Consider the following 15500-nt stretch of genomic DNA (forward strand, 5'->3'; position numbering starts at 1 on the left):
TAATTGCCTCTAATGTCTCCACAATTCTTTACACATGGTTACGCCTCCGCGCTGCACCTTTCATCGTTAATTCGTGTTGCAGGACTAGGACCTGATCTAACCCTCTCAGCCACTAGACTTCAGTCAGTGCAATCCAATCACTTCACAGAGGATTATTTACACAGTAGAATTAAATTGTGACTCTGTGGCTGGGATGTGTTTTGTTTCATTTGAGGTCCATATTTTTGGGGTCTGGAGAATGCTACGGACAGTAAAACCGATGTGGGTGTGACTCCTCGCTCACAACACTTCTCTTAATGCTGCACTTTAAATGCTTACTTGGATTTTGTGTTATTTTCAGAATTTTGTAAGGCTGTAATTTCCTAACCAAGCCAGGCAGCACCCGTCACTAAGAAACTGGGCAACCTCATACTGGCCCATGGCCAATGCCATTCTGGGCTGGCTGCCTGGAGATGTACGGCAGTGAGGAGGAGCAATAGGGAGTCATAACTGGGCCCAAACTGGCACCCCCCCACTGCATTAAAGACTGAGAATGCAGCAATCCAGAGATCGAATGTGCCTCACCCAGTGCCTTAGTGCCAAGCATGGATCTTCCATCTGCTGTAACACCTCTCTTCGGATTCTTTTAGCCTAGGCTCCCGGGAGGACGGTGAAATGGCTTCAGGACATGAAGCTCAATTCCCTACTGTTGGTTTTTCAATCTAATAGCCTGACTTGTCCAGAAGGTGGAGTTTGAGCCACACGTCATAAAGCAATATGGAATCAAAATATGGGAAAAGAACAATAAAAATGGGTTTGTAAAAATAGTTCTTTATCTATTTATCTATCTGTCCATCTGTCTATCTATTTATACCCTTCTATCTATCTATCTATCTATTTCTCTTTTTTCTTTCTCTTTTTTGTCACAAGCAACTAACCTCACAGTATTTTGAGCAGATCTCTTACAAAATTGTTTCCAAATCCCAATTCCATGCTTTAACTAGTGTGGACCAACTAGCCCATCAGAGTGAACATAAGGAGAGAATGAGAAGCTCACGGTAACATTAGGCAAACCAGCCCCTTCTCTGCCTAGCAGCTCACCCAGCTGATATGTGAGTATGGGAACATCACACATCTGATGTGCATAACGTCCCAACTAAATAAAAAAAACAAAATAAAAAAAACTATCATTAAATGTGCCTCAGTACTGATGTAATGCTAGCTGGGAACGCTCCACCTGTAATTGAGTTTATTCTGTATTAAATGACTGTTCAGTCGGTCTGACCCAATAATAGATGTCAAGTTTGCATCAGAACACACTTACTTCACTATCTCTGAGCACATCTTCCACAAAATTCTTTCCAAATTCCAGGTCTGTCTCATTTCTCTTTGTTCCCATGTAGAACACACACTGAACTTGTACCATATCCTGCAACTGACCACGAGCAATGTAACAGGAGAGAACGGGGGTGATTTTGGCCAAACACTTTAGGTGCTAAAGAGGTGGCCAAGATGGGGTCTTAAGCTGCAACGCCGATTTAGCCCGCATTTAGCGCAAGATGCCATCTGGGTAAAGGAGTTGAAGCCAGCGCTAGTAACGGCTGCCCGGAGGATCATTAAGGGGCTGGTTGCCACTTAAATTGCCTGCTAGTTCACATTAAAGAGGCTGCACGCCATTTTGGTGGATAAGGCTTTATCTAACGACCTCTCCTAACAGTGAGCAGCTGAACGGAAGTAAATAAGTCATTGCTAAGAATGACAAACGCTACTTAAAGGTATATCACCTTTTACTGTTCACTTGCTGATGGAGATAAAAAGAGGACTTTTGAAACATATCGGAAGACTTTGTGGGACTCTTTGTCAAGACTTCACCAATCAAAACTTCACCTAAAAAGAGTCAGTGCTGTGCTACTCTACCTTATTGGACAGCTTATAGGAGTCACCAGGAGAAAGGGAGTGCTTGGTCATGGGAAACTTGCTAGGGGTCCCCCTTGGACTGCAGGAGGAATGGGAGGAGGAGATGAGGCCGGGCAGAGCAGCACCAGCTGCTGCAGGAGAGAGGGACAGGAGGGCGAGGTGGACTCTTTCCCCCCTGTGGGTACAGGACATCCCCCCTCCTCTGGACCTCCTCCACCAGGACCTCGAGTGCCGGGTCCGAGAACCTGTGCGCCCTCCCCCTCGGTCCCTGAGCCATCCTGAAACCTGCCGCCGTGTGTCAGCCAGAGCGCTCCACACCTTCAGTGAAAGTGGGTGTGCGGAGCCCACATATACTGCTCCACAAAAATTGCATCTAATCAGCACTTGAGTGCTAAACCTGCAGGTAATTTACTTAGCACTTCCAGGCAAGTTCAAATTATGGTAATCAGCAATTAGGACCGAAATTGTGTGCTAAAACCAGACTTTCAAACAGGCGTGTCTTGTTAGCACAGCACCCACTTTGCAGCTGTTTTCACCCTTTCACCAAAATAACCCCCAACTAGTTGCTCTACGCCATTTTGTGGTAGAAATATTTAATGCTATTGTATGAAATTTCTTTAGGGACATTAATAGATTTGAAGCCAATATAATGACATCTCTGTTAAGATAGACAAAGTAATTTCATGAAAACATACAGCTTGATTACTAAGCTAATATTTATACAATAGTAGATGTCCTGTGATATTGTTCATGGACAATAACAACAACATGCATTTATATAGTGCCTTTAACGTAGTAAAATATCCAAAGCGCATCACAGTGTTATCGAAGAAAATTAGGCACTGAGCCATGTAAGTAGGTATTGGGAGAGCCGACCAAAAGCTTCGTCAAAGGAGGTGAGAGAGGTAGCGAGACAGAGAGGTTTAGGGAGGGAATTGCAGTGCTTAGGGCCCAGGCAGCTGAAGGCATGGCCGCCAATGGTGAAGCGATGAAAATCGAGGATGTGCAAGAGACCAGAATTGGACGAGTGCAGAGATCTCGGAGGATTGTAGGGCTGGAGGAGGTTACAGAGATAGGGAGGGGCGAGGCCATGGAGGGATTTGAAAACAAGGATGAGAATTTTAAAATCGAGGCATTGCCGGACCGGGAGCTAATGTAGGTCAGCAAGCATTGGGGTGATGAGTGAACGCGACTTGGTGTGAGTTAGGATACGGGCAGCAGGATTTTGGATGAGCTCAATATTATGGAGGGCACAAGGTGGCAGGCCGGCCAGAAGAGCATTGGTATAGTCGAGTCTAGAGGTAACAAAGGCATAGATGAGAGATTCACTGGCAGATGAGCTGAGGCAGGGCGGAGACGAGCGATGTTACGGAGGAGGAAGTCGGAGGTCTTGGTGATGGAGCGGATATGGGGTCGGAAGCTCATCTCAGGGTCCGATAGAATGCTAAGGTTGCGAATGGTCTGGTTCAGCCTCAGAAAATATGAAACATAATTTGAAACAGAATATTAAAATAATTTAAATTACCCTCAGTTACTTGTTTGTTTTACATATCACGTTTTGCAATCCTCAGTTTCCTTTTGTATTCAATATAAATCCTCCTTTCCTCCCCTTACTTTAAAATACATCCAGGAGAAAATCACATTCATCGTTCTATTTACCAACTAAACTATGTACCTATCTTTAAACTGCATAATTTGGGATTAAATCTCTTGAGTTTTTTATTAAAGCAATCAATATGTCTGATCAGTATTCCAATGTATTTTTTTAGATTATCTAGATCCAGCGCTACAGCAATGAGCAGCACAGAGTCAAGAACATCAAGCGGCCTGGATGTCAACCATGAGGTGAGCTATGGGAGGGGAGAATCCTATCAGGAGTGTGTGGCTGGAGCAGAGTTTATATGGAGAGGAGAACAGATTAAATGGGCCTATAACTTGGTGAGTAAATTTGAGAGCAAGTGACGAACAGATCAGTGTTGACAGCCAAAGGGATGAAGTGTGAAGCTTGCAGCTGCTAAGGGGTCAGAGACAGCGATTAGAGAAGTCCTAGGCATGGAGCCATGTGTTGGCTACTGGAAATTGGGGCCTGGGATGTTTGGTTATGCTGCATCAGCCTTAAGGTGGAGAGTAGTTGTTACGATTGTAGGCGGGATGGGCAGATTTATGAGTATTTTTGTGATTTGTTCTGTGAACTTTTGATTTTTTTAACGTGTTTATTATGTTGTAAATGGGCTTAAGTGTATATAATGGAATGGGTAGGGAACTGTCTTGGCAGTGATTTGTTGGAGGATTTTTTTATTAGAATATGATTGTGTATTTTTTGGCTGCAATGTGGTGCAGGAGAAATGAAACATGATTGGTGAATAGCAAAACTGGAAAATAATCACTTAAAAAGACCAGAGACTTAAACAATTAAGTAACTAAATGTACATCGACCAATAATGCAGCAGTCACGATGTACATGGCCACACAGAAAGAGGCCATTCAGCCCATTGTGCCTGTGGCAGCTCTTTAATAGAGCTGTCCAATTAAACCCACTCCCCTGCTTTTCCCCATAGCCCTGCAACGTTTTCCTTTTCTAGTATATACTTGTATTATTTATTGAGTAACAATTTGCCAGGTACCTTATACTCCTGTAAGAAATACTTGTCACACAATGACTTGTACTAGAAAATCGATGTGTGGCTGTGTCTGTGTCTGTGTGTGTCTGTGTGTGTGTCTGTGTGTGTGTGTGTCTGTGTCTGTGTGTGTGTGTGTCTGCATCTGTGTCTGTGTCTGTGTGTGTGTGTCTGTGTGTGTATGTGTCTGTGTCTGTGTCTGTGTGTGTGTCTGTGTCTGTGTGTGTGTGTGTGTCTGTGTGTGTGCGTGTCTGTGTCTGTGTGTGTCTGTGTGTGTGTCTGTGTGTGTGCGTGTCTGTGTGTGTGTCTGTGTGTGTGTGTGTCTGTGTGTGTATGTGTCTGTGTGTGTGTGTGTGTGTCTGTGTGTGTGTGTCTGTGTGTGTGTGTCTGTGTGTCTGGTTGTGTGTCTGTGTGTGTGTGTGTGTGTGTCTGTGTCTGTGTGTGTGTGTCTGTGTGTCTGGTTGTGTGTCTGTGTGTGTGTCTGTGTATGTGTGTGTGTGTCTGTGTGTGTGTGTCTGGTTGTGTGTCTGTGTGTGTGTGTGTCTGTGTCTGTGTGTGTGTGTGTGTCTGTGTGTCTGGTTGTGTGTCTGTGTGTGTGTCTGTGTCTGTGTGTGTGTGTCTGTGTGTGTGTGTCTGTGTGTCTGGTTGTGTGTCTGTGTGTGTGTGTGTCTGTGTCTGTGTCTGTGTGTGTGTGTCTGTGTGTCTGGTTGTGTGTCTGTGTGTGTGTCTGTGTCTGTGTGTGTGTGTCTGTGTGTGTCTGGGTGTGTGTCTGTGTGTGTGTCTGTGTGTGTGTGTCTGTGTGTGTGTGTCTGTGTCTGTGTGTGTGTCTGTGTGTGTGTACCTACAAATTCTTTAATGTTTTGAAGGATGATTAATTTATGAGGTATGCTGTATGTTATGCCACATTTAGACTTAAACGGTGAATAAATGAGAGAATCAAAACCATAAGATTCAGGATGTTTTCTGTAAGATTTAGAAAATGGCAAAACAGCAAGTGAGTCACCGACCATCAGGGAAAGTTGGCATGTCTGAGGTCAGGCGGAGCAGCTGAAGAGCTGCATTGTGGGGGAGGCAATCCGTTTCAGTCCAAAAATGTGTTTGGTGCAGGAATGGCCATCACCGTAGAGGATAAGAATTTACTTAGCGTGTTGGAGCACCCAATAACCACACCATATATTCACCTTAAGAGCATCACACCCAGGTTAACAAAAATATTCTCTGATGATAATAAGGGGAAGCTAGGTAAGTGCATGCAGGAGAAAGGAATAGAAGGATATGTTGTTCGGGTGAGATGAAGAGGGTGGGAGGAGGCTCGTGTGGAGCATAAACACCGGCACAGATCTGTTGGGCCGAATGGCCTATTTCTGTTCTGTAAAATTCTATGATGCATTTTGAATTGAATTGCAGCATATCTAAGTGTTTGTTGAATACAATTCTATAAAAACTCTGCTTCTTTAAATGAAACCAACCAGACTGTGTAGCCTCTGTTTCTGTACTTTCCGAAAGAACTACCAGAATAATATTGTAATAACACCACATGTGGAAACTTCTGATTCCGCCCTGTCTAATTAACCTCTCTCCCGCGCCTTTTTTTGTTTTAAAGAGACTACACTCCTTTTATTGAGCAGTTTGAGGAATTGGATAGTCCTGTCTCTTTAAGTTAGATAGAAGCCAACGATTATAATGATTTTTTAAATCAAATATTTCAAGTTGTTAACGCATTCTGTTACTGACACGTTGTGACGTTCGCTGACTCTTTCTGTGATTTAAGTTAAATACCCCGCAGGTTAGGGTGCACAGTTTAAAAGAAATAGTCACCAGTACGACAACAGTGAAATGGGAACTGCAGCTAACAGCACGGCGCATCGGCGCACACCAAAACAGAGCGAGCTGGACAGAAGAGCAGAATCCAACTACCTCCCGGGAAAAGGCCCAAGATAGAACTTTTTAAAGTTTGGAAGATTGCGTGGATTAAAACCTCAATCCCTCGCCCCCAGGTTAGTAACATCAAGCACCAGTTCTGCAAATATTTAATCCCGAACATCATTGGATTGAATTATAACCTGTGGTTAACGCTACCTCAAAAAATGGAGACCTATGTACACCAGTAATGATGCGAAATACAATCACCTTTAAATAAATACAATTGAAGAGAGCACGCAAAACGGCAGCTGGCATCACTTAAAGGCACTCCCACACTGGGACACCTGAGACAGAGTTTGGCAGAAGCAGCGGTGTTTTATTATAATGGTGCCAGAGATTGAAATAAGGGGTGTCAGTCAGTGTGACTCTGTGACCGTTTGAGGCACGGAGCGTGCAACCCGAGAGCATTTGCACAGCGCCTTATCGCGTGTCCAGAACATCTCCGGCCGCTTCACAGACAATGCAGCACTTGTCCCTATTCTGCAGTTGTTGGGTTGGGGCCGATCTGTGTTATTCTGCCTGTTTCCCCTCTCCTTGCTCGGGTGTAGGGTCAACCTTGCCGCATGTGCAATGTTGCCGCTTGTACTTTCGCTCTGGTACAGAGAATGGGGTCTGAGTAAGAGCCGAGAACAGACTTCACCCAAGACGCATCCGTTAACCCTCAGTGGACTTGCCTTCCTCTGGTTTCCTTTATCTTATTATTTCGTTTATTTTTCCCCTCTCGTCCCTTTCCCCCTTTTTCGCTGCTTTTCCTTTCAGTTCATCACACATTCTCCAAGTCAGTTGCTATTTATAGAGACACGCAGCACAGCGTGCCTGAAAGATTCTCAGCATTTCGATTAACACTTTACACTTTAACGAAATTCTAACGAATTCTGCAGCGAAGTGTTTAATGTTTAAGGAGCCGATGTGCCGCTTATACTGTCAGAATGAGGTAAAGATTAGTCCAAGGAAATCGAAACTGCGAATGTTTAAAATAGTCACCCAAGACTTTTATTTCAATTGAATTTTGCTGCATCTTAGCAATTGAATTAAGAGTTTGTAGAACACACATGATGTGGGCAGAATGTGACTTTAGGATTACGTTTATGACATTAAATATTAATCAGAATATTTTAATAACTTTTATGAACCCATCCATCAAATCTTTGTCACTTTTATTGATTTAAAATGTTATTCTGCTCTTAGCCTCTGTAATAATTGGGAAAATTTCACTAGATTATATTTTTAAACGCAAGTGGATGGGGGGGGGGGGAAATGTTACTAAACTGAGGTTAAACAAGGCGGTCCATCAACTTCGCGTCAGTGTATGTGTGGGTTTGTATGTATGTGTGTCTATGTCTGTGTATGTGTGGGTATGTATGTATGTGTGTAGGGGGGGGGGTGGCGGCGAGAGGAGGAGGTCAGCTAATATTTTGCAGCAAGCAATGAACTTCTTGCCCCTGCAGGCTGACTATAGGGGCTGGGGCTAATCAGGAGGGTTTAACCTTTTTTGAACTAGAGGACTGTCTCGTACGCTCAGATTAAGCATTGAACAAGATCTAAATCCCAATACATTTGAGCAATTCCAGCTTTAGTTCTAAAATTCCTAGAATTACTCCACGGTTAATCGCTCCCAATCCTTGCATGCTCCCCCAGCAGGAGCTGTGATCCTGAAACCGCTTCAGACTGAAGCTATAATCATTTGGGGAAAAAACCGTGCTCCAGTTTAGTCCGAACACAGTCTCGCCCCAGGTGCCCTGATATATTCTCACATCCTGCACCGCTCAAATCTCACCAACCCCAAGCACCATTTTTTTTAGGATTTTTAGAGGAGCGCTGGTAATGAACCCCTGTCCTTCTCTGGGATAGACTGAAACACAGGCTGTGCAGGCCGAATTACAGAACAATTGCAGCGGTCAGAATGGGCCGTGACTGGGCACACACTGAACAGGGAGTGTCGAAGAGTGTCCGAGCCCGCACTGTCCTCACGTCTGAGTGCTGTGGATTTCCGACGCCATGGGCTGGTAATTTATACTATAAAACCCCCAGGTGTAGGACTGGTCTGAGAGGGCCGCAACACACAACTAACGCTGTTCCTACACTTACAACCCAAGACCATATACAGATAACCAGCCCAGGCGGGGGTCTGCCTTTAACATTGCCCAGAGACGGAGATTGTTCTCCAGACCTTGTACCAAGCCTCGGACAGCGTCATCCCCTACAGTGACATCTGCCCCTGCCGAATGGCCACACGGTACAGGCTGTGCATCTCCTGAGTAATGGAGAAGAGCAAGAATGTAACCCACGATTTACACTAATGTTTCCCATCCAGAACAGAATCTCTTCTACTTCAATCATTATTTTCTACAGATAAACGCGCGCTTAGAAATTCTGAACTACTTTTAGGGCAGATTAAAACGCTAGGTTCAGGCAGACAAAACACAAAAAAGGAACCAACCCACTGTGGTGGTATTTATTGGGGTCGGAACATTGGGCAATGTGGGTCAGTGTGTTCGTCGTGAGATCAGAATTACATCCCAACTCTAATCTTAGCTTTCCATCTACACCTCAATACATAGAACAGAATCAATACAAAGAATAGAATCATCGAATGATTACAGGAGGCCATTTGGCCCGTCGAGCCTGTGCCGACTCTCAGCTAGTCCCACTCCCCGGCCCTTTCACCGTAGCCCTGCAAATGGTTTTCCTTCAGGTACGTATCCAACTCCCTTTTCAAAGATAAGATTGAATCTGCCTCCACCACCCTTCCAGGCAGTGCATTCCAGATCTTAACCACTCGCTGCGTAAAAAAAGTTTTTTCTTACGTCGCCTTTGGTTCTTCTGCCAATCACCTTAAATCTGTGTCCTCTGGTTCTCGACCCTTCCGCCAATGGGAACAGTTTCTCTCTCTCTACTCTGTCCAGGCCCCTCATGATTTTGAACACCTCTATCAAATCTCCTCTCAATCGTCTCTGCTCCAAGGAGAACAACCCCAGCTCCTCCAGTCTATCCACATAACTGAAGTCCCTCATGCCTGGAATTATTCTCGTAAATAATTTCTGCACCCTCTCTAAGGCCTTCACATCCTTCCTAAAGTGCGGTGCCCAGAATTGGACACAATACTCCAGTTGGGGCCGAACCAGTGTTTTATACAGGCTCATCATAATTTCCACACTTTTGTACACCATACCTCTATTCATGAAGCCCAGGATCCCATAAGCCTCTTTAACTGCTTTCTCAACCTGCCCTGCCACCTTCAACAATTTGTGCACACATACCTCCAGGTCTCTCTGTTCATGCACCCACTTCAGGATTGTACCCTTTAGTTTATATTTCCTCTCCTCATTCTTTCTACCAAAATGTATCACGTCACACTTTTCTGTGTTAAATTTCATCTTCCATGTGTCCGCCCATTTCACCAGCCTGTCTATGTCTTCCTGAAGTCTATCACTCTCCTCCTCACTGTTCACTATACTTCCAAGTTTTGTGTCATCTGAAAATTTTGAAATTGTGCCCTGTACACCCACATCCAAGTCATTAATATATATCAAGAAAAGCAGTGGTCTTAGAACCGATCCCTGGGGTGCACCACTGTGTACCTTCCTCCAGTCTGAAAAACAACCGTTCACCACTACTCTCTGTTTCCTGCCACTTGGCCAATTTCATACCCATGCTGCCACTGTCCCTTTTATTCCATGGGCTGTAGCTTTGCTGGCAAGCCTATTAGGTGCCACTTTGTCAAACACCTTTTGGAAATCCATGTACACATCAACCGCATTACCTTCATCAACCCTCTCTGTTACCTCATCAAAAAAACTCAATCAAGTTGGTGAAACACGATTTGCCTTTAACAAATCCGTGCTGGCTTTAATTCACACCTATCTAAGTGACTGTTAATTTTGTCCCTGGTTACTGTTTCTTAAAGCTTCCCCACTACCGAGGTTAAACTGACTGGCCCGCAGTTGCTGGGTTTATCTTTACACTCTTTTTTGAACAATGGTTCAATACAATGGAACAATACGTGTCAAGAAGCAACCTTTAAATGTATGGAATAGAGAGATAGAGGACAGAAAGGGACAGAGGAGTCACAATGACTAACAGCACAGTAAGTCATCAGGGACCCAGATAAAATCATATATTAAGAGCAGGACTTTTAAAACTGAAACACAAATCTATCAACATCCCTGTGACAGTCCAACCTGCTCATCCCGAACTTTCATCCCATCGAACCCAATTCCAGCTCCACTGAAACCAACCTCCGGAAAACCCCCGTCTATAACACGTTGCGTTAGAAAATCCCCAGAAATGCATGGCCGAATACAGCAAAGAAAACACGCCACGTTGTCAAAATCTGAGATCCGAGTCCTCAGAGAGACCGAACCATCTCTTAGCTCCAAGAGCCGGGACATAATTCCCCCGGAATTCCCCCATGGACTTTCCTGTCTTACAATATTCGCTTTATTGAAATAAACTTCAGTCGGCGGACGGGCAATGGTGCAGCTCCTTGCAGACAGAGATTCTGCCTGTGGTTCTGCCATCCCACACCGCTTTCTCATATAACGTTATTTCATATATATAATGTATATATATATGCGTCTCCTCTCAAATGCCCTTCCACAATCAAGGCGGGCAGGCTCAGAGAGGCTGGTTTACGACACAGGAAAAGGAGATTACGATGGCAAATGAAAAGGGATCAAGCTATTCACCAATCCAATACAATATAATGTAATCGTCTAATTAGATTGATTCTATTACATTTAATTAAAATATATTAACTTAGTTATACGAGATGTCGGATTGTGTGCAGTACACACTGCAGCGGCAGGCTATAGGCAATGTTTAATTCTTGATCAGACTGTTTATTACATCAATGGATTGGGGCAAGAATCTAACAATGCAGCTTTTGATAGAATAGATTCCTCTCTGGCACGGGTGCTCCCTCATGTGCCATGACTGCACCAGATCGAAAACAAGTGTTCAAAAAGTGACAATAACAATAAAAGATATAAGCAGCCTGCAACCCCAGTCCTGCTCCCAGACACACACACACACACGTTTAGACCAGAAATGAAGGTGTTCCCGCCCGCGACACTGAGTTAACCCCATCGGCACCGATTCAAGTTTTCTGAATCCCTGGTGATAGAAAGCGGGAGGTGTGAGATTTTTCCACAGGCGCGAGCTTCACTGAGTGAAAAGGGGACACGCAAAGCCTCTAAACATTCATACTGAAGCTCGCAGGAAAATTACCAAGACACCTCCCTTGAAAGCTGCAAATATTTCAAAACAGCAGGACCACACAGGGTGCGTCGGTGAAATGCTTCCTTCTGGTTAATTAGTTAAATACAATGATATTGAAAAGTACTGGCAGCAAAGAGCTGGGGATCTAATACACGCTTACCGCAACCCATGAATCCCAGGGCAGGTTACCATCTCTAGTTAAATGTTTATATGTAATAATACACCGGTAGAGCCCTAATACTAGCAGCAATGACTCACTGACACTTTCACTTAGACTGATGGGAAGAACTGGAGTGACACTTACTTTCCCTGAGGTAATTGAGATGTGAGAGCAGGACCTCGGCATTGTAGAGGGAGGTCAGGCGGAGAAAGTCCTCCTTGTTCATTTTACAGAGCTCTTTGCCGTCCGTGTTGTGAAAGACGGACGTGTCGATCTCCAGCAGCCCGTACTCCTTGATGGCCCACTCCAGCCACTGTCTGACATGCTCCTGGCTCCAAATAGTCGGATCTGCAAAGCACCAGTCATTTAAGTAACTCATCCAGAATCCTGCACAAACCGCACCGACTCCACAACATTAACTCCGCAATCCACACGTTGTTCTAGTTAAAGGGACAGTGTCACTCCTATGTGAAGTAAATGCTGGGGCTTAGCTCCCACCCAGCCGACTTAGTGACCGAATGACACAATCCAGATGTATGCAACCCACTCGGCTAATTTCTGGTAATGACAATTCAGTGCATAATTGGATCAAATTCAGTCAACTTTAGCGATGTGGTCGAGTCTTATCCTTGGTATTTCACCTTAGTACAGTAATAACGGAGAGAGGAACACCTCTGGGTCTGTGAGTGTGTGTGGAGACAGACTTCCATGAATGTGACGGTGCCGAGGGCTGGGCCGAGCCGAGCTGGACCGAGAGAGGACGACGCTACCTCTCGCACCCCCACCCCGACCCCACGGGCGGTGTTGGGGACTAGTTACCTGCCGGGACGATCACTCTCCTCTCGTTGGTGGTCATGTTAGGCGGGGGAGGTCCGTTCTTCTCATCCATGTAACTGCTGTAACTCATAGGGTTGGTGTCGGCGCCGCTCACCAGCTTATTGCATTTGGCCACACTGCAGTCTACAGGTGAGTCCCTGTCAGGGTTCAGGAGAAAGGAGTCAGGGAGACAGACACCGATACCAGAGCTACAGGTGCATCACAGTGAGCTCTCTCCATTTCTCCACCTAGCCTTTTGCTTACACCCTTTCGGACCTACCGTTCCCTTAACAGTGTGGGCAGCAGTTCCCCGGGCTCCGCACTGAGTCACTTTAATTACATCTCTTTGTGTATGCGGTCAACAGGGGATTATCCATTGTTCACACCAATACAACACACAACGCATCTACTGAAGGAAATATGGGCACGATTTTCTGTGTGCGCTAGGTGCAACGAAATGTCCTTCTGGATTGGTTCGCTATTTCGCCTTGCTCGTTGTGCATTTAACCTTCAATATTCCTGCCCTTTTCCAAATGCAAGACCCGTCAGTGTCCTGATAACATCAACCCAGGCAATGTCATCCAATGCACAACTAGAATGAGTATTTCGATGAGTTTTAAAGGGGACTGAGAAAGATGGCGAAGAAAGAAAAGTGAATTAAGAAATAAAGTCGAGGAAGAAAGGGAAGGATGTCGCCGAGATGTTCAGCTGTCTCAGTGTGTATTGCAGAGGGGGCAATGGCTGTGTAGTGGCTGCTTGTGTTACTGGACTAGGAATCCAGAGAACGTGAGTTTAAAATCCACCATTGCAATTTGAGAATTTGAATTCAATTTTAAAAAGCTGGAATCAGTAAAAGCTGTCGAATTGTTATTTTAAAAAACCAACTGGTTCACTAATGCCCTTTAGGGGAGGAAACCTGCCGTCCTTGCCCGGTCTGGCCTATATGTGACTCTATATATGAAGTGGCCTAGCAATCCATTCAGTTGTGCAAAAGGCCCACTCCCATCTTTTCAGGGCAACTAGAAATGAGTCTGCGACGACCCCATTCCATAATAATAATAGACCGCATCTCATACAGTTCCATATTGACTAATCCACACAGAAAGCACACTAGTTGTGGTTAGAAGATATTTCAATTGGACGTTTAGTATTATCATCCGGCCCTCACTACTGACCGAGAGGCAACCCTTCCCTTTGGGCACAGAGTGAACAGCACCTCCCAGCGGACAGTGCCGGAGACTGGGGGCTGCAAGCAGCAAGGTGCGTCCCCGAGAAGCACTGGGTACCTGGGGCCTATTCACACAGCGCACTGGGCCCTTGTGGCCTATAATGAATATTATCTAAAGTATTCAGACTGCAAAAATATTATATGCAAGTTATTTGTGTGTTATGCTATAAATACAATGGGCCTATTCAAACGTTATTTAATGTTGTGTATAGAAATACACTTAATATAAATGGTCAATTCTGTTGAAAGCAATGACAATGTGTGACTTTCTGTTTCTTGTTTAGTGCTGTCCTTTACAAACACCACAGGGCCATATCTATGGGATGAGACTGGGCTGGGGAATTCTCGGAGTGCATCACATCAGGATTGTGGAGTATTTCCAAAAAGTTGAGTGGGGCTGAATGCGAGTTATCCAGGCTATGATGCCCTCTGGCCCCCCGTTCCGCCCGGGGGATCTGCCTTGGTTGGAACGGGGCTGGCTGATCCGATGTTACCTGGAGCCGTTAATGTGGTCGTATTCCCTCTTGATATTAACCCTGACAGGCTGGGTGATCCATTCTTGTTGAGGCAAAGGGTTAATTTTGTGCGTTTGTCCATAGTCGGCGGCAGCTGAAGCCGTCATATCCGCTTTGGGGAGGTGTGCAGCCACGTACGAGGTGTCAAACAGGGACTGGTCGTCACTCACAACCGACAGGGCCTCCTGAAAACAAGGCAAATAGCACAGCGCGCAGAGTGAGAGAGTTACAGGTATGGACCGCGAACACAACTCCAGAAACTGCAGCCTCCGACATAAGGCAGATATTCAGAGAGGGACAACATACTCATGACACAGCGCCCCCTCCCCAGACCAAAGTTAGATGATATGTTATTGTAATAGCAACAGGTTAATTATTTAAAATAATTACATAAAAATAATAAGTGTGCGCTCATCAATATCATACACAGATTGTTAAATCCACCGTCACGTTAAAGACAAACGAGTTTTGCTGTGTATATATCTGGTCTCCTTCTCTGCCGTATATTTTATATATATATATTATATATAGTGTTTTGGGTTTCTGTAAATTTGTGTGTTTATAAGTGTATGTGTGTATATACCGGTGAGTAGGCATGGGTTTGTGTGTGTGTGTTTATGGGTGTGAGATGTCCATCATTTGAAACCACTAACTCAATAATTATTAACTGAGTACTTTTAGGGTCCATATTATTTCAATTAAAGCTAACGGGACAATGATGCATAACCGGGTGTAAGAATATTGCGTCTGGAACCTGGAACCTTTATGCATGGATTGGTGCCTCTACAGCAGGGGCGTCTCTCCATCAACTCTTTTAAAAAAAGCCCAGAAATCTCTGGGAATGATCGGGATTGCCACACAGTTGGGAGGAATGCTGTGCGAACGGCGGGTCCTGAATGTGGCAGTCTGTAGACTGAACAGATCTGCAGCATTTGAAGGGAGCATCGACGCTGTGATACGGCTTGAAGCCGATCTGAATGGTTAAAGGTGCTGAAGCGCGGGTCCCTGTTGTTTTTGCTGTGTTTCTAACTGGAGGAGCCCGTAGCCTCCGCCTCTACACACAGCGGCACAGAGACAGCCAGGGGCAATGGCAAACATCACTCACACGCTGTAGTCCTGCCGCT

At 45.0% G+C, this 15500-nt stretch overlaps 1 protein-coding gene across 4 annotated transcripts in view; it reads right to left on the reverse strand.

Moving 5' to 3' along the window:
* Nucleotides 1-15500, reverse strand: part of fli1 (Fli-1 proto-oncogene, ETS transcription factor) — a 91469-nt gene that overhangs the window by 65633 nt on the left and 10336 nt on the right. For all 4 annotated transcript variants that reach the window (XM_085968173.1, XM_085968174.1, XM_085968172.1 and 1 more), the window contains 3 exons: nucleotides 14356-14561; nucleotides 12637-12791; nucleotides 11962-12165 (listed from right to left, as the gene is read on the reverse strand). In XM_085968173.1, coding sequence (XP_085824299.1) covers nucleotides 11962-12165; nucleotides 12637-12791; nucleotides 14356-14561 — 565 coding nt within the window. The remainder of the gene's footprint in view (nucleotides 1-11961; nucleotides 12166-12636; nucleotides 12792-14355; nucleotides 14562-15500) is intronic.

Source organism: Somniosus microcephalus, chromosome 26, assembly GCF_052327205.1.
Source record: "Somniosus microcephalus isolate GS21.2 chromosome 26, FLI_Smic_1.0, whole genome shotgun sequence".
NCBI lineage: Eukaryota > Metazoa > Chordata > Chondrichthyes > Squaliformes > Somniosidae > Somniosus > Somniosus microcephalus.